We start from the raw sequence: 22,451 nt of genomic DNA, 5'->3' as shown, positions 1-22,451 counted from the left end.
GAGGGGGAGTTGACATGTTACTATGTTAGTTTCTATAAGGAATGCCAATAGTATAACTAACAAGGACTCCTTTGAGTCCTTAGTCATCCTGAATATCCTAAGGATCTAAAGCACTTTGCATGGTACTCCTTTGGGAAATTTCCATATGGATCCAGTGATTTCTTAAAAGTTAAAACTAGTCATTTAAGATTTTTTGTGTCAGTTTGGTCTGTTTCTTATCTAGAAACAAATACTAAAGTTAAAACTAGTCATTTAAGATTTTTTGTGTCAGTTTGGTCTGTTTCTTATCTAGAAACAAATACTTCTAATTTATTCCAAATTTTTAATTTGCCATACACTACTATTTTGCCTCGTCTCCTAGAAGAGTTATTCAAAGAGGCATGCAAACTGTGTAAGTGACGGGTAACCTTATAAATTTAATAAAATTAGCGAAGTTTGCTGATTGCATCAGTTGCTTCAGTTGTGAAGAACCCACCAATAAGTCTACTATTCTATTCTTTTCATATCTCATTGCCAAGTATCTAGTATTTGGTGAAGTTCATTGCATTGTCAGATAGTGCAAGCAAAACGGGTGCACGGGCGTGAGTAACGCGCCCCCCCCCTCCGGACCCCACTACCCCCCCCCCCATCAACAAAACAAACAACACACACCACAAAGAGGAGAGAGAACAAAACAACACGGACAACATTGCAAAGATAACACATTGAGATGTGATTGTGCATTTGAAAATGCATCTGCTCCCAAATAACGCAAAATGCTCCGACAGAAAACCCCCTTTCATGCCTTTTAATAATTTTAAATGTACTTTGCAGACAAACGCCTTAACTTGAGTCCAACTTAGGTTTGTTTAATTCAATTGACAATTAATTTTATAGATTTATTAATTGGTTTAATTTGAAAGGACAGTTTTGTGTTTTTTAAACGGTTCATCAAATACTGATTATGGTGATTGTTGGTGGGCTGGGTTGTTGAAAATTATTGAAAATGTGGTTGGGAAGGCTCGTCCTTTTTGGTTTTCTTTTCTTTTTCTTTTTTTTTGGGTGGGGGGTGGGGGGGTGGGGGTTAGGGGGGCGTGCGTTGGTTGTCGGCCTCTGTAACACTCCAAACTTAACAGTGGTTAAGTGACATTTTCAAAGTTTATGGGGATATCTTGAAATTGGCCGAACTTAAAGGGGGTTTTGTGAAATTTACCCTTTTCACGTAGTTATGTCCATAAGCATCATGAAAGGTTGGGTTGGTGACAATTTTATTGGAACGAAATGGTGTCAACTTTTATAATTAATGGATGAATGCACATCTGGAGCCAGCCAATAAATCACTGCGAGGGAAAACTACAAACCAAAAAGGGAGAGGAAAATAAAGAAAAGGAGGAAGAAGAAGATATTGCAGGTCGTTTTTGGCATCAAGTTGCCCTGGATTCTAATATCGTTTCAGTTTTCGAAGTGGTCTGATATGCTCCTGAGACAGTTCAGCAAGTTGCCCTGGATTCTAATATCGTTTCAGTTTTCGAAGTGGTCTGATATGCTCCTGAGACAGTTCAGGGTCCAACTACAAATCAAAATCGACTTCAATTAACTAATTTAGTTGGAAGAGGAGGCTCAGTGGTTGGGTCGATTCGGTCCTAGTATGAAACGGCAAGAATAGGTGTGATGAGTAACATAGGTTCAGGAATGCAATTTTTGTTGGTATGCCGTGAAGTATCTGTAAATATGATTTGGGATTGATGCAGCGTAGAGCATGTATTTACATTTCATGAACCTTTCCATGATAGAAGAAAAAGGCGATGAAGATGATGGGGGTGACAAAAGCTGATTTGATCTAGGATCAAGATGACTATGAAGGCACGGGACAGCAAGGACATAACATGGTAGATTCCAAGAGTAGGATTCAGGGAAAAATTAATGTGGTATATGTAGTTCTGATGCAAGGACGAGGCACGCAGAAGGATGCAATACGTGTATAACAACTTGCAGTTTCTTAAAATTTAGCGTCAAGCAACATGATAATTTATTATGCTTGTATTAGAAAAAGCTTTGTAATGCCTTGTTAAAAGTTAAAACATTGTTTTTGTGTAAACAATGCAGAGAATCTTCACTTATATTTCGGTAAAAAATTATGCCAGTGTGAACAATTTTGTTGAACTAAAAAAATCTTTTCAAGAGGTAAACATATTTATATTATTCAGACAGACTGATGGTATTATAGATTACTACAATTTATTATTTTCTAACTTTCTTTCGTATCCGAAGGACTACTTATATAATATTTTTTTCTGAATTAACTAGCATAAAGACCAAAATAGTTGGCCGAACCCTTAACTAAATGAAAGCCATACAAAGTAAAGGCCATTACACTGCTAACGCAGATATGCCAATACAATGGCGCTTCTGGCTTCAGCGTAATTGAAATCAAGTTCTGCTTTAAATATAATTTTCTTGTCTTTTAATTTTTTCATTAAATCCTGACCGCTCAAATTATAATGTGAATTATCTTGTTATTGTAGAACATTGTACCTATTGTAATATTTCCTACTGCTTTGGTATGTTCAGTTTATTCATTGTCATTTCATTTTGAGAAACCAAGCATGGAGCTAAATATGTACTACCTTACTTTTACTATAGGAAATTTAATCTATTTATATGCCAACTTATCTATTTTTATTCTGATTCAGCCAGGACTTCAGGCACGAGGTCAATTTGCTAGTGAAGTTGAGGCATCCCAATATTGTTCAATTCCTTGGAGCAGTAACAGATAGGAAACCTTTAATGCTAATTACAGAATTTCTGCGTGGAGTATGAATTCTGATCCCTATTCAACCTAGTTCGTTGTAGTCAGAAGAAACATACTTCTAAACATGTCTTCACCACTGAACACGTTTTGTTTTTAGGGCGACCTTCATCAGTTCCTAAAGGAGAAGGGTTCACTGAGTCCTTCAACAGCTGTCAATTTTGCACTAGACATTGCTAGGTATTCATGGGTGAAGTCTTCAAATAAATGTTTGATTTCTCATCACTTTATGCTTCACATTATAAGTATATGACTGATTTTGAGAATTCAAAGTTATAATTGTATATCACTGGGTTGAACTTTTTTAGCCTTTTGCCTATAGTTGATGTCTACCCTACATAATTGCATGTTTAAGTCCATAGTATATTTCCATATTCACAGTCATAGTGGAACCTGTTGCAAGTGATAGGTTCCGATATGACATGCTGCAAGTGATAGGCTCTATTATGCCATGGTTATTATTCTTTTTCAAAATTTAAAAATATGGTCAATAAAAGGAAGTTTGGAAGTGAGAGAATGTGAGAATATAAGAACTATTTGCTATATGTTTCAGATTTTCTTAGTTCCTTGCGCTTCTTTTTCTCCAGAATATATGGGATATTGTGAATCAAATGAAATCATGCAAAGCTTTGCTGAACTCAGCATACAAAAATAATTTTGTGTCTAGGAGAAGAAGTAAAATCATTCAAGTTTAAACTTTATAACCATATTTGTCATTGATGTATACTTGTCATTATCTTTTTAGATTAACTTTATTAAAATTTGATATATTCTAAGGTGATATTTATTCCCCACATCCTTTTATTTTTGACTAAGCTACCTATCATCTTGAGTCAGCTCTAGCATCTGTGCAATGGTTAGTATGGGCATTAATATATTGGTATTGCTGTCCAACACGTGTAAAATGCTGACACATTGGTCATTTTTAAATAAAAGAAAAAAAAAAGTGAAACCATGTTGGCTTAAAAAAATCATTTTCATCTCAAGCATGATGACGTCTTCTCTGGCCTATGTAAACGGAAACAACTCTTTCACATATATTACATCTTTCACACGATAGACCTCTTAATGGACGTGTATTAGATCATATATGGAATTGTACTTTTAGATATCTATTTTTGGTTTGCAATCAGTATCCATTTGCAAGGTGTATTTTGTTTCTCGTCCTACTTTTGCAAAACATTTCCTGCCAAAAAGTGTAGGTTTATGATCAGTATCTATTCAGTGAGGTGTTCTTTTAGTCTTGATATGACTTGTTATAAAGCACTTCCAAATGGACTTGTTATAAAGAACACTATCTGTAAACTACTTCAACATGAATAGCAAGTGGCTTAAACTTTTACCATTCAATCCTAGATAGTCTTTAGTTGATAATGTTGTTTCCTTCGGAATTAATTTTGATGACCAATTATAAACTTTGAGTTTGTCCTAAAACTGAAGTTCTCATTTCTGTTTTTTTTCTTATTTATTTTCACGAGTATACAGGGGAATGGCATATCTTCATAACGAGCCGAATGTTATAATTAATCGTGATCTAAAGCCAAGGTAACTTGAACTGCTAATTTTCATTTCATGTTGATATGAATAAACTTCAATTGCTAGTTTTTGTTTGATGTTGATGTGAAAAGTTCATTTGGTAAAAATTTCTTCCAGGAACGTCCTTTTGGTGAACTCGAATGCTGATCATTGAAGGTTGGAGATTTTGGGTTAAGCAAGCTTATTAAAGTCCAAAACTCCCATGATGTATATAAAATGACTGGAGAGACTGGAAGTTGTGAGTATAAAATATATTTCCTTGAAAAGAAAAATGAGTGTTACACTTTAAACTAATTGTTATTTCTTTCTGAGAACGAAAGACCGATACATGGCACCAGAAGTATTCAGACACAGGAAATATGACAAGAAAGTTGATGTCTTCTCATTTGCCATGATATTGTATGAGGTAGTTTGATTTTTCTAATAGCATTCCAGTTTATCATGTAGGTTACAATGCTTGTTGACTCATTCGTTATATTTAATTTTAGATGCTTGAAGGAGACCCTCCATTAGCAAACTATGAACCTTATGAAGCTACTAAATATGTTTCAGAGGGGCACCGGCCAACATTTCGTGCAAAAGGATTTATTACTGAATTGAGGGAGAGAGTAGAAGTTAGCTATAATTATTTTCACCTTCCAGAGTGGTGTTATTTTACCTCTGTCATGCTTTCTTAATACCTTTCTGCTGAAAAAAGCATGTCTTGTGACTGTTGTTTCTCTTTCTCGTTTGATATGCGTGCATCTGGTTCCATTTCAGTCTTAGTCAAGAAAAACTTAACCTAAACAGTCGCGCTTGTGTATTTAATTGCATAGCCTTGTTTGTTGCTGATCTCTCTTAGGTTGACGGATCAGTGTTGGTCTCAAGATATGCACCAGAGGCCTTCTTTTATTGAGATTCTCAGGAGGCTAGAGAAAATCAAGGAAAACCTGTCACCAGATCATCACTGGCACCTATTTCCTCAGTAGTAGCCAGTTTCATTGCTCAATGCCTCTCCTGCATGAACTCCACAGCACTTGTATAATTGGATATAACCGCTTGCTTCTTAATCATGAAGTGATTAGAAAGCTGAAAGTTGCAGATATTATCGCTCTCTTGTTTGTTGTTGGAGATGATAGACCATATAGCACGAAAGCAACTCCTAATATGCGCGCGTGCAAAATTGGTTGTATAGTTATCTGTTGATTAGGACACTTTTTTTAAACCTCTTTCTGCAGTTTATAGTCTGGAGCATCATATTTAACTATGTTTTGTAATGATTTGACTTATAGGTAAGTTTGATTTATGTAGGAAAGCTGCTGTTGCTCCTGGCATATGCCTGCTGTGGATGGAAATGTTGAGTTGTGAACGCAGTCTCCCTCGATTCTAAAAAGGTCCAACTCTTCAAATATTTATAACTGGATCGACAATGGCGCAGCCCCTCCTCCGCCTTCTCTCCGCTCTCCTCCTCCTCTCTCTCGCGTCTTCCCTACGCTTCGATCTGCAATCGGGCTCCCCCAAATGCATCTCCGAGGACATCAAGATGAACGCCATGGCCGTCGGCAAGTACCTCGTCGTCAACCCCAACGAAGGCTACCCCCTCCCCGATTCCCACAGAGTCAGCGTCAGGGTAAGGCGAAAATGGGGGGAAAAAATCGAGTCCCGGACCCTAACCCTAGCTTCAGTTTGGCGAATTCTCTGATTTGAATATATTTGTTAGGTGACGTCACCGTATGGGAATAGCGTACATCATGCCGATAACGCGGAATCTGGAAACTTTGCGTTTACTTCGTCTGAGGCTGGGGATTATCTGGCTTGCTTCTGGACGCCGGATCACAAGCCGCCGCAGATGATGACGGTGGAATTTGAATGGAGGACTGGGGTTACTGCTAAGGACTGGCCGAGTGTTGCGAAGAAAGGGCAGATCGATGTAAGTTAGATTTTGATTTCTGGGGTTTTCAGATTTAATCTTGCTGTCATTAGTGATTATGTTTGTTAAGTTAGATCTTTTCTTCTTCAATATGGACCTTTGCCCGTCAAACACCGGGCTTAAAATTGCAGCTTTGAAGTTCGCATACTTGTTGAGAAAGACTTTAATTTTGTTTAGCAAAGGTGTGCGAGCTAATCGCGGCTTTAAGTTTCTTTTAGTGAGACAACATGACGATGTTCGAAGATCAACTCTTATAATAAATTTTAAGGGAAATGGAGGCATTTTAGAGGTATTAAACATGATAAAATTTGATTCTAGTAAATTAAGAATTGTGCAGCAGCTGCTAAGCAGTAAGAATGGCTGGAGACTTCTTTGTATTGAAAATATCAATGTTTTTAAGATAGTAGTGTAATAGTTATAAAGGCCAAAGTTACATAATCGAAGGAAATCTTTATATAATCCAAGGAAATCTTTACTTGTGGTCTATCTTTTATTTCTGTGACCTTGTTCTCTTAAATGTAGGATAGATGTTATGAAGCTTGTGACATTTTTTATAAGAGAAGAACTATCTGAAATTCTATTGTAAAGGGCATCTGCATGCGTCAATTTACCTTCAGAAATGTTATGTGGGTTTTAATCCTCATGTTTGGGATTATTCTTAACCGTGCATTGGCTTTTCATTTCTATTCCACGTGAGTGCACGTCTTTGTTCATTGTTATTGTATGTCTTGTACACAATTTTCTTCAGTGCTGGATATGGGATTTTCCAATTCCAAGTAGTTATAAATTAGGGGATAATGCTTCCGGCCCCCAAAACCAATGAAAACGTGTTCCCCCAAGACTATTTCAACGCTCTCAAAACCCTCAAATTCGTAAGAACTATGCACTGAGCCCCAAAACACAAAACCCAAGAATTTTACACAGGTAAAGACTATAATACCATTTATCTCTCTTATGGGCATTGATCACCTCCTCCCCCTCCAGTGCTTCTCCCTGATATCCCTGTCCCCGACCGTCGTCGTCCCAGCGGCGTTCTCGAGCTCAAGTCTGACGCTTCCTCGACCTCTTCCCGTCGACACTTCCTCGACCTCTTCCCCTTCCTCCGCCTCTCCTTCCTCGTCTCCAACCAGGCCATCGTCGAGTCCATGGACGCCGAGAGGTCATCCACGTCATTGACCTCTACGCCTCCTCCGACCCTACCCAGTGGCTCGCCCTCCTCCAGGCGCTTGCTATCCGGCCCGAGGGCCCTCGCACCTAAGGATCTCCGAGATATGAGATTGTAGTGGGATCTCTATACACCAGATTTCCAAGTGGGTCCCGCTGCCACCGGTCGGGATCTCGGCCCTTCACCCTCTCCGCCTTCTCTCAGCACTGCTCCTTCACGCTGTAAGGGAAGCTATGAGTGTTGGCGGTGTACTGTTCCTGTAGATCATCGAGAATCTTAACGTCGTCTGAGGCCGAAAGAGGGGAGTCGAGAGAGGCGGAGGCTTGAGGAGAGGAGTGAGGGGATGAGTTTGGGTTTATGGGTTGGGTTCGATTGGCTCGCTTAGATGAAGATGATGATGATTTATTGTTGGGCCTCATTTTTACCTTTTTTAATTTTCTTGGGTTATCTGAAATAGATAAAGAACAACTTTTCCTGAGTTGCACCCCCCCCCAGCTGTGTAATCTCCGAGACAAAGATTGTAGTGAGATCTCTAAGATATGGATTGTTATTGAGAAAAGAGGAGATATGAATTGTTATTGAGAAAAGAGAAGCTTTTAACGTCAAAAGCCAAGCGATTTACGTGTTGGTTGTCAAGGTTACACGTTGGTTGTTAAGATTACGCATAGCTTGTTAAGGTTACACGTTAGTTGTTACGGTTACAGGTTAGTGTTATGATTACATGTTGATTGTTAAGAATAAATGTTGGTTGTGAAGGTTATGCGTTGGTTGTGAATGTTAAGCTTAACAACCAACATGTAACCTTAACAACCAACACATAACCTTAAAATCAACGCGTAACATTCATAACCAACGTATAACATCTATATACTATATCTAAAAACAGTTACCTCTGAAAACGCCACTTGGCAAAGAATACCTCTGAAAACGCCACTTGGCAAAGAATACCCATCCCATTGAAGCTGCCACCTGGCGTCCCATTGAAGTTCTTCTCTCCGCCATTTCAATTTCCAAAATACTCTGTCGCTTCGTTCTTAGCTCCGCCCCCTCAGTTCCCAAAGCTCCGCCGCTGCATTCTTAGCTCCGCCGCTTCATTCTTAGCTGTCGTTCTTTCCCCCGTTCTTCATTTCCCAAGATCGGCTTCGTCTGTTCGACTCCCCAAGTCGTCTGTTCGACTTCGTCGCCTAGAGAAATCGTGATCTTCCTCGATCACCCAAGCGTCTCCGAAGGATGCCACGCATATATAGAAAGCCTCAGATTCTCATCCCCACCTCCCTTATTCCCACAGGAGACTATCGACAAAACCCTTGGCGAAGACTGAGATTGGTCGACGGCGTCACTGGAGGAGAAGGTCGTCAACGTCACTGGCGGTCGACAGGTCAGTTTACTGAACCCCTAAAAAATTGTTACCGATTTTGTTAAATTTACTTTCATCGAAATTTTAATCATATATTGTGAAATTTGATAAAGCTGAGCCTTTTGGTACTCAATATGACATACCTTAAGGATGAAAATTTGATTGTGACAATTTGGTTATAGTAAGCGTGAGCAATTACCGACAATGTTTGTATGAATCTACATCAGTTCTGCACTGGCTGGTTCACTTTGTTCCTGTTATTCACTTTTCAGTACTCATTGTGTTTTCAAGCATGCTGTCCAGATGTATACTATGAGTAGATCCTATGCATATAAGCAGTGGCTAACTACCTTTTATGTATGGATATCAGTTGCATTTTGATTTATAATAGACGACTACCAAGGAGCTGTTCTATATATTACTCCGTTGTAGTTATTCTACCTCTCATTCTTGCCTTCTTTTTTTTGGGGTAAAATTTTTCATGGATCAGAGTTAATCCTTAAATTGGAGTCTAGGCTGACTGTTCAAGAAAATTTCAACATGCTGGTAAGTAAAATGTCATACGGTTTGAGGTTTGTATTACAAGGTCTTGGGAATCAATAAATTACCATAAATTATTCGTGGCCATGAAGAAGGAAATAAAGGGCTTCATCCTGCAGTCGGCAGGCTTCACATTATGACACATGGCCTTCATGAAGGAAAATGCCAAGTATATTTATCATCACAAGGGTCAAATATCACTGCTCAAATTTAGGAAATAGAGGAAGAATGGATCATAAATCTTTGTTGAAACTGACTGTAGAGAAGCCAAATCATTGGTGATTGTTTGGAAATACTAGAAGAATATTTATGCACTCTTTGCCTATGGAAATTTGGTATGAAGAAATACCTTCACAGTATGCATGTGTTTATTGTTTAGCTATGACTAATAAAGTATCCAGTGCCACCTGGGATTTGTATGCAGTATGCATGGTCTTTATTGAAAATTTACAATGCCTTTTTTACTTATGCTTGCTTTCTGGATGGTTGTAAGTTCTCTGTAAATACAAGTTATATATTTCTTTATTGACCAAATAGCAATTAAACATGTTCCATTTATTCAGATACTCAATTGAAAACATTTATGCTTCTGCTTCTCTCTCTGAAATAACCATCTTCTCATCTGCCCCCTCCTGCCATATCCAGACTCTAAATTGATCGTTGTTGACTGTTTTGGAAATACTAGAAGATATTGTTGCTCTCTTTGCGCATGTAAATTTGCTATGAATAAATACCTTTCTCTTTATTCAGACTCTAAATTAATCATTGGTGATTGTTTGGAAATATTAGAAGAATATTTATGCACTCTTTGCCTATGGAAATTTGGTATGAAGAAATACCTTCATACCAAGCATGTGTTTATTGTTTAGCTATGACTAATAAAGTATCCAGTGCCACCTGGGATTTGTATGCATGGTCTGTATTGAAAATTTACAATGCCTTTTTACTTATGCTTGCTTTCTGGATGGTTGTAAGTTCTCTCTATTCTTACTGTTGACAGAGTGAAAAACAAGTCTTAGGTCTGCTGTCCAGACTATCCCTAAATCGCAAATGGGCATGCTTGAAAATTAACCTGGACGTTATTGCATAATTGATAACATTAACTGAGTTGATTATTGTGATATTTAAACATGTTGTTGATATGCAGAAGGAGTGAAATTTGTTTTTTTTGTGGTAATTTCTTGTGCGTATTATGCTCCATAAACTGTACTATATATTAAGTTTAGATATCGAATACGCATAACCCCATAACCATATGAAGGGACACAGAAAAGCGAGATGATATGCAGCAAAATGTAGGGAACACATGTCTATGGTTTTCTATTCATTATAATTATTTTATGAACTATTTACATGTAATGTCAATTTCGATGGACTCTCCATAAAATTCGTACATATGATGTGTATTATAGTAATTAAATGTCATTCCCAGGTATGTTGATGTATAAATACTGAAAACATAACCTCATAATAAAAATGCAGTGTACTATAAGTTACCAAAGATTCAATGCAACATGGTGTCACTGTTATGTACCAATGTCCTTACCCTCATATGCAAAAAGACCATGGTTATTGTAATCACTCCACCAAGATCAGTAAGTTCTGAAGTGAAACTTTCCAAGATCAGTTAAGATGCAGAGTTAGCAGGTAACGAAAATAAGGTCATTTCTCTAAATCGTAAATACAGGTTATGTATTTCTTTATTGACCAAATAGCAATTAAACATGTTCCATGCTGTAAATAGGATGTGCACAAATCTGTACCATTTTCTATGTACACAAACCTGTACCATTGCTAATAAGTTATGCTATGTATAGGATGTGCATTCAAGTTTATGAGTACATTGATTGAAATATGCACGCAAATGGGCATGCTTGAAAATTAACCTGGATGTTATTGCATAATTGATAACATTAACTGAGTTGATTATTGTGATATTTAAACATGTTGTTGATATGCAGAAGGAGTGAAATTTGTTTTTTTTTGGTGGGAATTTCTTATTAGTACTCACTGTTATTAAACATGTTATTTAAACATGTTGTTGATATTTAAACATGTTATTTAAACATGTTGTTGATATTTAAACATAATTGCTTTGATTTATTTGATTGGTACTCACTGTTATTAAACTTTATCATGCAGTCTAATTCCCACTATTTTGTTATCATCGAGCAGGTATTAATCTTGAAGACTCACAGCAATGTTTTGTCTTTGTTTTTTTTTTCATGCGTAGTTGTGCAACGTTTTGTCTTTGTTTTTTTGTTGTGAGAGACTTAATCTATATACTATTACTAATAAGTGTTACTCTTGGTTATGCCACCTGCAAAAATGCCACTTGGCAAAATTAACCCATACAATTATACACGCCACCTGGCCTCAACACATTAAATCTCCGCTTCGAACTTCTCTCCACCACTTACATTCCAACGACGAGCTGCTTCGTCTTCCCCCAATTCTTCCATTTCACCGTTCCTCTCTTCTACCTCCTTACACAGAAGAAAATTGTTCTGTCTCTGCTCTCTTTCCCAAAATCAACTTTCACCCAAACCCATTATTCTCCCGTTCTTCGTTACCCGCGATCGACGCTTCGTTACCCGCGATCGACGCCTCGAGAACCCAATCGTCGCCGAAGGATATTACGAATATATATAATGGCTCAGATCCTCATTCCCACATCTCTAATTTCTAAATCAAACCATCGTCTAATCCCCCGGCGATGACTGATCCCTACGCTGCGAAAAGCGTTTAGCGTCACTGGAGACGAAGGTCGTCAGTCGTCGGCGTCCCTGTAAGTGATCCATATGTTCAGATTAATGCTAATATTCCTACCTATAATGTTCAATATGCTATTAAATGTTCTCAAGGTGAAGGGATTTTCTTACTTAATGTTTTCTTTCTTTACATGTCAGTATTACCACGTTTTCATGTTTTTTAAAATGATATTTTGATGTAAAACAAGTGCGATAACATTGGAATTAATCTTGAGATGCATATTAAACCGAGATTAAAAAAAAGACCGGTGGGTGTCTATTTAACCAGTTTATATGCACGTTTTGCATATGTGACACATTATTATGTTTATAGAACAATAAATATAAGGTTCATGGATTCTCATTTAGCCTTGAGTCTGTAAATTTTTAGTTTTCTTATCTGATTTTCTTTGAAATGAATGGTCAGTTTTTGATGGGAAATTTCTTACTTCTGCTGACCTATAATCTCTGTTTTACCTTTACTCTTTACTGAAATTGATTCATAATTGCTTTGATTTATTCGATTGGTACTCACTGTTGTTAAACTTTATTATGCAGGCTAATTCCCACTATTTTGTTATCATCGAGCAGGTATTAATCTTGACAATATGTATACCGCTCAGTTGACTGATCTAAGATACTTGTAACATGTTTACAGCTCATTGAGGTCTTATGCGAATGCATTAATACAACTTGTATATATAACTTATAAGCTTATATTAATGCTGATTTTTGAAATTCTTACAAGCTCAGTTGACTGATTTTGTTGTTTACAGCTCAGTGAAGTTTCAAATTCTTACAAGTTGCTACATTAAGGCCACTGTAGCATCATATCACTTTCCATAGTAATGTGCTTTTGGTTAACTTTCCATAGTAATGTGCTTTTGGTTAACTTTCCATAGTAATGTGCTGAAGTTATGTGCTGAAGTTATGTTGTCGGAGTTATGTGCTGAAGTTATGTTGTCAGGAGTAATGTGCTGAAGTTATTCTGTTGCATGGGTAGTAAAGAGTTTGGAATGACTTTCATTCTTGATTATGCTATACATGTGTAGCCATTTCTCCATGCTACTTGCTTAAACCTCCATAGCTTTTGAATATTAATTTGATAGCAGTCATTTGGTTTTTGTGTACTGTCAGGAGTTGATATCATCTTAATCCTCTACCTCCCAAATCAAATATCAGGGCATGCTATGCAGCTAACTGGCTAATCACACGATTGGTCCATTTACCACAATCCACATATATTTGTTTCTGGAAAAATCGTTGAATTCACACAAGACATTGGATTTTGTGCATCTCTAATATTCTGCATTCATGTAATCATGTCTGTGACTATGTTTTCACATGGATGTGTCTAACTCCTGTGTTTTTGGGAGAGTCTCATGCAAATATCTCATGTTTAGCTAAACCAAGACCACTAAACCAACTTACATTAAATCAAGCAGTCCCTACATGGTTAATCAGAACTAAGCTACCAACATTATAAGTATAAACATATAAAGCATGAGACATTGGATTTTGAGGATTTCTAATTTTCTAAAGTTTTCATGTACTCATGTCTGTGATTCTGTTTTCACATGGATGCTAACTCCTATATTTCTGAGAGAGCTTCATGCAAATATCTCATGTTTAGCTAAACCAAGACTATTAAACCAGCTTACATTAGATCAAGCAGTCTCTATGTAGGTAATCAAAACTAAGCTTCCAACATTATAAGCATAAACATACAAAGCAGTACCAGCCTATAGATAATAGCCAACAACTGCATTTAGCTATCATGATTAGAGCACAGTTATATGTGCCATCTGTATGCATATAGGTGAATCATATTCTGAATTCAACTGCAAAAGGCTCATCCATCTCACTGTTTCACATAGTTTTCCATATTAGTCAACTGCCATTCATTTCTTAAGGTGAAGTATAATTAATATAGTTGGTATTATGAAGTTACTTGAAAATATCCCCTCACTGTCCACTTCCATACAAGCTCACACCTGGACACATAAAACAACAAAACAACACTTCAACAAAATAGACACAACCTGCTTAAATCATATCACTTTTGGTTAACTTTCCATAGTAATGTGCAGAAGTTATGTTGTCAGGAGTAATTCTTACAAGTTGCTACATTCAGGCCACTGTAGAATCATATCACTTTTCATAGTAATGTGCTGAAGTTATGTGCCAAAAGGACTTGAACAAACCAGGGTGTAGGAAATAACTTATTATTGATCATACGTTGTCTTATTTTTTACACTGTATTCTTTTTTTTATTCTTTTACTACATCAATTTATGCATTTCACTATGTAGAAACTTGGAGCCATCCCTTCCCCATCTAGGATTCTAATCACAAATACTAACATACATTTTTTTTAGTGATGGCGATTGTGAAACGAACAACAAGAAAAAGAACATTATCATTCTGGGGAAGGGATGGTCATCAAATTAGGCTCGCATTCCCCTATCGCAAACCTTCCAAGCTAGAGTATTTGACACATAAGTTCAAAAGAAATGATAAAAATCTGATAGCAGCTTTCAAAGACAGCTTAGATTTGAACCATGTACATTACATATTTTCTTCTTTTATAAAGCTACATATGTATTCATTTCATGTATCACTCTACATATATAAATAAAGTTGAGCAATGTATTAGTAATATTTTTTCATTCTAAATCATTAGGAGTCGACATGTCAAGAATATTTCACTAATGAAGCTGAATCTTCCAAAAAGAAAGTTCATCTTGATAATGTAAGTCAACACACTTAGTATAACTTCTCTTTTTCATTCCTAATGTTTGTATTTTTTTTAATTATTTTTTGGTATAAAATGAAAAGTAACTATTGACGTCACACCATACGCTTTATATGTACAACCTCCATCCAGGCTGAAGTATGATCATAACTAATACTAACACCTCAATACCTATCTTCATAATTAAGGGGACATCCGGACAAGTTAAATTTCTCTAAAACCTAATTTTTGTTGTATATTTCACAATACTTACTTCAGAAGATACACTTTTGAAGTTTCTGCTTATTACACAGGTTTCACTTTGAATTTTGTTTTACTATTCCTCTATTGATTCTTCACAATAACAGTTCCAGAAACTTTTCTTTATATCTTATAATTATACTAACTAAATAGATAAAATAAACATGCCTTTATTTTCCCAAAATGTGTAGAATATGAATTTAATGTTAGATTTTTTAAAAGAATGCATTATATATTGTTAGATTCTTATCTAACATATGAGTACAATGAATTTTAACAATACAAGATTTTTTAACCATTTGAGTTTTAGAAGTTTTCACATCAAATAAAAGATTGAAGTTTAGTTAACATTATTTGTGTCTTATGTTCTATTTGTCATTCTTCTGTATTGCCGCCTACTTTTCAACTTACTTATGATTTCTTAATTCTTCACATTAATTGTAGAACAATCTATTCCTACCATCTCATTAACATGCAAACTATTATTTTATTTTATAATAATGAAACACAGGTCTCTTTATCTGTCACTTGTGACAATACAGAAGTTGAAATTTGTTCCTCGGATAACATTACACCTTGCAAGAGAAATTTGTTCGAATCTGATGTCGAGCAATCTGTTTCAGTGGACTTGATCTCTCCGCAAATGTCAAGCAACAAAAAGGAAAAGCTTATCAAAATTGAAAAAGATAATTACTAGATTCTACGTAGAGTAGAAGCTACATTTTGAAGGGAAAAACCTATCTGATTTTTGATGTATGAAACTTATATTTAGTATTCTTGTATGAACACATATTTAGTAAGCTTTTGTAATCAGTGTAGATTATTTTGGTGGTTTTGGGTTGGTAAACCTAAATATTTGATATGATTATGTTATGCTGGATATTTGGTTTATCAATATATTGATAGTTATTATTTTCATTCAAATATATATAATTGACATGTATCTCTATGTGCTTTGAATATTTTGTTTGGAACAAAAAATTATACTTTATACTAATTACTTGCTATAAAAAATTATTATGACATTAATCATAAAGACATTAGGCATTTTAAGCAGTTTTGTTATGAGAATATGAGAATTATATTTTCATTCTTTTTAATAGTTTAATATTAAGTCAAACATATATGCAGTTTAGGTTGTATTATTTCTTACTACTTACATATTATTACCTTTTTATTTTGTATTATTTTGCTACATCAATTTTTGTATTTTAGAGAAATCCGTGCATCGCACGGGCTTAAAACTAGTTAACAAGTAAACCTGTAACCTTCACAACCAATCCGTAAAATCTTCATAAAAATAAAAAAAGAAGGAAATAGAAAAAAACTTTAATTTTTTTGACTTCTACTATAATAATTCATAAAAATAAAAAGCAGTAACAATTTTTTGGACTTCTACGATGATGTATACGTTTGTTTTAGGTGGTTGGAGTGACCTGGATTTTGTAATAATATTTCACTTTTAATATTTTCATAAAATTTTCAAAAGCCAAGCAATTTACGTGTTAGTTAATGTTACATGTTGCTTGTTAAGGTTACACGTTGCTTGTTAAGGTTAAGCGTTGGTTGTTAAGGTTAAGTGTTGGTTATACGTGTTGATTATTAATGTTACGCGTTGGTTGTTAAAGTTACGGGTTGCTTGTTAAGATTACAGTTAACATTAAGAATCAACGCGTAACCTTAACAAGTAACCATTAACCTTAACAACCAACACGTATAATCTTAACAACAACGCTTAACTTTAATAACCAACCCGTAATCTTAACAATCAACGCGTATAAACTTAACAACCAACGCTTAACCTTAACAACCAACGCGTAACCTTAATAAGCAATCTGAACCTTAACAACCAACACGTAAAATCTTAATAAGTAACCCGTAACCTTAACAACCAACACGAAAATAAAACCACTTGGTTTAAGAGTAAAATCAAGGGTTTGAAAGCAAAAACTTACAATCAAGCCTTCTATCTCCTACTACAAGCTGAACACCACCACACCATAATCACACCACAAGTGAGCAACAACAAGGAGAAGAGGTCGAGGAAGTGTTGGCGGGAGAGGGAGGGGTCAGGGAGGTGGAGGTGAGGGCGCGGCAGAGGTCGGGCCAGGGGCGGAGGTGGCGGAGGGCGAGGGCGTCGGAGAAGTAGGAGGCGATGTGGTTGGCGCAGTTGAGGAGGGAGGAGGTGGATGAGGTAGAGCTGACGCTCGTCGGACTTGAGCTCGCGGGCGCTGCAGGGGACGACGGCGGTCAGGGACAGGGACACAAGGAGAAGCATTGGAGGGGGGAGGAGGTGATCAATGCCCATAAGAGAGATAAATGGTATTATAGTCTTTACCTGTGTAAAATTCTTGGGCTTTGTGTTTTGGGAGCTCAGTGCATAGTTCTTACGAATTTGGGGGTTTTGAGAGCGTTGAAAAAGTCTTGAGGGGAGCCATTTTCATTAGTTTTGTGGGCTGGAAGCATTTTTCCCTATAAATTATAATAGCCATATTGGTGGGGTTAGCTCTAGAAAATGATGATTAAACTTGCAATCCATGATATAGTAGTTTGAGCAAAACATATTTGATTAGTCAATATATTGGCAATCAGGGCCTATAAAGCTTGCTTCCAAAAGCTGGATAATCCTATATTAGAAGGTAGAGAACTTGGAAAGGTGTTGATTTTGCAGATGAGTTAATTAAAAAAAAGGAATAGATCTCTGGAATGAAAAATTGAAGCTGAATGTTATAAATATGGATGATTGGAGTGGAGACTCATTGATTATCATATTAGTTATTATGGGCAACATTATGCATCTTCCTAGTCTTTATCCGTAATGTAAAAATCGTCTTGACACGTACTAATGTGCTGGGCACATCACTTAGGTAGCTGCCTAGGCGTTCTAGGAACAGGGTCATGTGCATTGAGTGCTAGCGCTATGTGGAGAAATGTAGTTGCTAGTTAGTATATGACGTGGCCACTAGAAAAGGCTGCATACAGGGTACCATGCAAGTTTGAGTTTTTGTCTAGTTGATTGTTTTACATAGTGACTGAAAAAAGCAATGGTGGTTTCTTCCTGCATTTTATTCACTAGCCGATTATGAGCAACTCAAGTTGCTACTTGCTAGTGGTGGGTCTAGCTGCCTGCAAAATAATTTTTTTAATTTTATATAATTTATAAAATTAATAATTCATTTCCCTAAATATGGATATGCGCTAGTGTAGCTGGCGTATACCACTCTTACGAATTTACAATGCATAATTTAGTATAGAGGACCACCTTTAAGCGGGCCTGGTTTTAGAGGTACCAGGGGTGTAATCATTATGGTCAAAATCAAAATTCTAAGGCGAACAAAGGTTACCTAACAATGGAAATATATAGTGTTAATTATATGTACTTTGGCTTAACAACCTGAAATTATGGGATCAAATATTTCTTGACCATTTTACCATGTGCCATCAAGTGGCAAAAAGATACCCTACAGACTTCAAATGTTCGTAGTGCCAATTTTCTGGTTGATGCATGGAAAAATAAAGGGGAACAACTTTCTTTTTTATTTCTCCTCTGAAAATTTAGATTACAACAATCAGTGTGGATTTTCGATATGGAACTTCCATCTTGTAAGCAACTGTTGATATCTCTCTCTTCCTCTATCTTACATGTCTCTGTGTTTGTTTTTAGTCAAGCAAGCCCAGAGAGAGGGTAGTTGGGATATTTTATGATATACTAAACAAAATGCTAGTTATGTGGAAAAGTGGGAATGGTATTATTAGGTTTTCAGTCTTTGCTTCTAATTTTGTGGAGGAGGACACCACTCTTTGAAATGGAGTAAGAGTTACCTTGACCGGATATCTTTTGGTTTTATAGCACAAGGACATCAATTACATCACCGTTTTGGCAGGAAACTTCAGCTGATCTAGTTTTATCAAATCAAATATATTTATTCAGGAAATTATGGATTACTAGAGATGCGTGATTGTGAAAAGAATGTTTAGACTTAGATTTGGAGAATAAATCCACAACTACCATGGCTTTATTTCACTGAGATTTATGTGTGATATAATACTGAAATTATGGGGTGTCAAGGTGATTGATCACTAGAGCACTACTCTTGTTTAACATTATGTAGCATCTATCTGACAGATAAGTGTCTATTAAACATGGGCTAGGTTCCAGCATCAAGATGTTGTTGCTGAGTCGCAAAGAAGTCTATCAATAGTCAATCCTCCATAAAGTTGATCAAGGAAGTGATTGTTGACATATAGCAATGGACTTCCAATATGGATGATTGTTGTATATGTTTATGCATGTGCTAATGATTTGGGGTTGGGTGTTTGTGCCGTGAATTTCTGCTATGTTGAAGTAAAATATTGGAGGAGAACAAGAATTAGTTGAACCACTATGGAGCATGTTTGGCACATTTTTGATTGATTAATAACTGAAGTACCCTGCAGAATTACTTTTCTACTATGGGAGGTTGAGTGAAGCAGATAAGTACATCTATTATGCTTAATAAACCTGGAAAAACTTGCTGCTAATTTATGACACCGATGAACAAGCTTGTGTACAAGTAGGTAAGTTTGTTGTGTCACGCTTCGCCCGACATCTTTATTACTTAACCCCCATGTGTAGTGCACATTCTATTAGAAGAACCCCATATAATGGGAGTATAAATCATATCGGAACCTGTCTTATTATTTTCTCTATGCAGCTCCATTCGATATTAATCTGTGGGAACAGACACTAAAATTAAAATTGAAATAAAAGAATACGAGTCCAGAGTTTTCCAACTGAGTCCTATCGCAGTAGCACTATTACCAGTTTCCATGATAAAATCAGCAGATATCTCCAAAACAAATCAAAATATCATCAAAATCAAACAATACAGAGAGGAGAGATCATCTATCTTGAGATCTTCTGTAGATCTGAGAGATGCCCATTTTATGATTTTGTGATTCTATTGAATATTTTGCTTACTGGGTGTGATTATATGTGTGATTGAAGGGAACCCATTATCAGATTTTGGGTTGTTGGTCAGAGAGAAATATATGATTGCTTTGTATAAGAATATGTTAGGGATGAGAAATTCGGGAAATTGGAAATGGCTTATGAAATCTCCAAAATAAAAGAGTCTAATAATGGAAGTCCATGACTTTATAGCAGGTAGTGAAAGAGGATGTAAAAGAGGTAAAGATCTTGTGCTTGGGAGGAATAGACGTCATGACTCATTGTTTATGTTTATTTTTAATTATTATGGCTCCATAACATTGTCAATGCTGGGGATGGAGGAGGCGGACACCGGTGATGCGTATTGGTGGTATGGACTATGGATCTCATCGTAGCTCTTATGAATGGTGGTTTGTTTGAACAGAAAGACCCAAGTAGAAGATGATATGTTAATTGAGGCGCTTAGTTTTCTCTATTGACAGTAACTTTTTTAGTGTACACATGGCGGGTTGCCACAGTATCCGCATAGAGGTGATTTATAGGACTGGTTCTGATATAATCTTTACTCATATAGAGGGTAACCTATACTATTCAAAGGTGGTTGGGATCAGTTTGAAAATTTTAACTTATCTATCTATGGTGCAAACCACCACATTCCTATAGGGGTTGTTGGTTCTGATAGGATCCTCATTCAATTTTCAAAACCTTTTTAGTTTTTGAGTGTCCTTGCTTGAGAAGAGAACTATTTCTGAAAATCAATGTGTTGAATCCACAAGCAACAGGGGTACAAAATTTATGAATAAGTACTTCTGCTTGACATTGAATTTACTTTGTAATATCAAATTCTGCCATTATATTGTGAAATTTTTCTCATTTTTGAATTGGGATTAATATGTGAAGCCTGAATTTCCAAACCATCATATACACATGATCTTGCTATTGTGCTTAATACCTGAAATTTAGTCAGTCAAGTAATAACCATACGATTTCTTACGAGTTATTTGTTTGCGAGTTTTACGAGTTGAGCAAGATGAAGTTATACATTCACTTACATATGAATATATATAGATTAAACATCCGGAACTCTGATTGCCAAATTTTTGTAATGATAGATTGATAGGTGAAATTGCTGATTTTTATCTGCCCGTATAATAGCAAGTAGGTGTTAAAATTAGCACATTTATATATTGGATTTCTGCTGCAGGTAATGGAGCTGGAGTTGAAAAAATTGGAGGATATTGTCACGTCAATCCATGATGAAATGTTTTATCTTCGAGAAAGGTGTGATTCTCTCATTGTCATTTATTCTCCTTTGATTTTTCGTCGGAAACTGAGAATTACTTGAAGTATGCATTATGGTGGTCTTTTCAAGGTAAATGGAAGAACTGTGTTGTAATGTTTGTTTATAGTTCCTTTTGCACTCAGAAGTTGACATAAGCTCTAAATTTGAGACATCTATGCATTTCAGATAAATGGTCACGTAAGATCAGGCAGCATGTTGTCACAGACCAACAATTCTGTTCTTATTCATGCAAAATTTAACAGCGATCGTTATGATAAATTGTGCATGCCACATTTTTTTTCCTTCTCCATTTATTGAACAGAGACATCAGTATATAATGTGACTCCATCTCTTATTATGAATTTCATGTACAAGAAAAGTTATGAAATAAACTAATAACTATTACCACTCAAAAAGCACATGCTCAAAGAGCAAGCCAAGAGGTCAAGCATCTTTTACTCACTTGTTACAAGTTTTAAGTAGCCTCCATGACATATGGCTTCTCGTCTGCATTGCTTTTAAATTAAAAAAAAAAAAAAAAAAGCCTAATTCTAGTGAGCTTTAAGATTCTGGCTATATGCATGGCTAATCCACTTCGCTTGTTAAATACCCTACTTCTGAGTTCTGATGAACTGTAAGGTCCTGGATATATATGACTTTGTTAATAACTAGTTTTCTTTTTGCCTATACCTTTTAAATGTTTACAGGGAGGAGGAAATGCAAGATATGAACAGAGCAACCAACTCTAAAATGGCTTGGTTCAGTTTTATGTCACTAGGAGTGTGCTTATCTGTGGCCGGGTTGCAGTTATGGCATTTGAAGAACTACTTTGAGAGGAAGAAGCTCCTTTGAATCCAGTTATCGATGTCGCTTTTTTTTTTAAGGAATAGGCTTCGCAAGGTCTGTCTAATGCATTGATTGTGTCCTTGGTTTGAGATTTTCACCAAACAGTACCTTCAAAAGCTGTCACACGGGTTGATCTGTTAATTTGTTGTGTACACTGGATAAATTGGACATTTCCAGATTTATGCACACATTTGTAGCTCTAGCAATAGGTAGAGAGTTTTCTTCGTTTTTGACATGCAATTTTCTAAAATTGTTATTATCAGAAGAGTGTCGAATTGATGTAGCGGAAGTATAATCAAATGAGATAATTACTCGTTCTCATACGAGCAAAACGGCACAAATACCAGAAACATT

The 22,451-nt window shown here is 36.1% G+C and overlaps 2 protein-coding genes and 1 pseudogene across 6 annotated transcripts; all 3 read left to right on the top strand.

The window, feature by feature from the left end:
* The window catches only part of LOC109834996, an 11,531-nt pseudogene extending 5,865 nt beyond the window's left edge, over positions 1-5,666 (top strand).
* LOC109833915 (transmembrane emp24 domain-containing protein p24delta9-like) lies at positions 5,683-22,389 on the top strand. Its single transcript, XM_020401775.1, has 4 exons — positions 5,683-5,933; positions 6,024-6,233; positions 21,174-21,250; positions 21,959-22,389. The coding sequence occupies exons 1-4, from the start codon at positions 5,733-5,735 to the stop codon at positions 22,101-22,103; spliced, it is 633 nt and encodes a 210-aa protein (XP_020257364.1). The 5' UTR covers positions 5,683-5,732; the 3' UTR covers positions 22,104-22,389.
* LOC109833916 lies at positions 11,333-15,839 on the top strand. Of its 5 annotated transcripts, XM_020401778.1 has the most exons (5): positions 11,335-11,470; positions 12,604-12,636; positions 14,423-14,607; positions 14,728-14,796; positions 15,551-15,839. In XM_020401778.1, the coding sequence occupies exons 3-5, from the start codon at positions 14,425-14,427 to the stop codon at positions 15,734-15,736; spliced, it is 438 nt and encodes a 145-aa protein (XP_020257367.1). In that variant the 5' UTR covers positions 11,335-11,470; positions 12,604-12,636; positions 14,423-14,424; the 3' UTR covers positions 15,737-15,839. The 5 variants fall into 5 exon arrangements, with proteins under 5 accessions (XP_020257370.1, XP_020257367.1, XP_020257369.1 ...); XM_020401780.1 differs by lacking the exon at positions 14,423-14,607 and having other exon boundaries at positions 11,336-11,470; XM_020401779.1 differs by lacking the exons at positions 11,335-11,470; positions 12,604-12,636 and adding an exon at positions 11,567-12,083.

This window comes from Asparagus officinalis, chromosome 3, assembly GCF_001876935.1.
Source record: "Asparagus officinalis chromosome 3, Aspof.V1, whole genome shotgun sequence".
Taxonomy (NCBI): domain Eukaryota; kingdom Viridiplantae; phylum Streptophyta; class Magnoliopsida; order Asparagales; family Asparagaceae; genus Asparagus; species Asparagus officinalis.
This window is presented reverse-complemented; position numbering and strand designations above follow the sequence as displayed.

What these genes read in the sequence shown, in the direction of transcription:
- LOC109833915 (XM_020401775.1), top strand. Translation starts at nt 5,733, where the DNA reads ATGGCGCAGCCCCTCCTCCGCCTTCTCTCCGCTCTCCTCCTCCTCTCT. An exon ending in CCCACAGAGTCAGCGTCAGG is followed by an intron (nt 5,934 to 6,023) that starts GTAAGGCGAAAA and finishes TATATTTGTTAG; the next exon opens with GTGACGTCACCGTATGGGAA. An exon ending in ATGTTTTATCTTCGAGAAAG is followed by an intron (nt 21,251 to 21,958) that starts GTGTGATTCTCT and finishes AAATGTTTACAG; the next exon opens with GGAGGAGGAAATGCAAGATA.
- LOC109833916 (XM_020401778.1), top strand. Translation starts at nt 14,425, where the DNA reads ATGGCGATTGTGAAACGAACAACAAGAAAAAGAACATTATCATTCTGG. An exon ending in ACAGCTTAGATTTGAACCAT is followed by an intron (nt 14,608 to 14,727) that starts GTACATTACATA and finishes CTAAATCATTAG; the next exon opens with GAGTCGACATGTCAAGAATA. An exon ending in AGAAAGTTCATCTTGATAAT is followed by an intron (nt 14,797 to 15,550) that starts GTAAGTCAACAC and finishes AATGAAACACAG; the next exon opens with GTCTCTTTATCTGTCACTTG.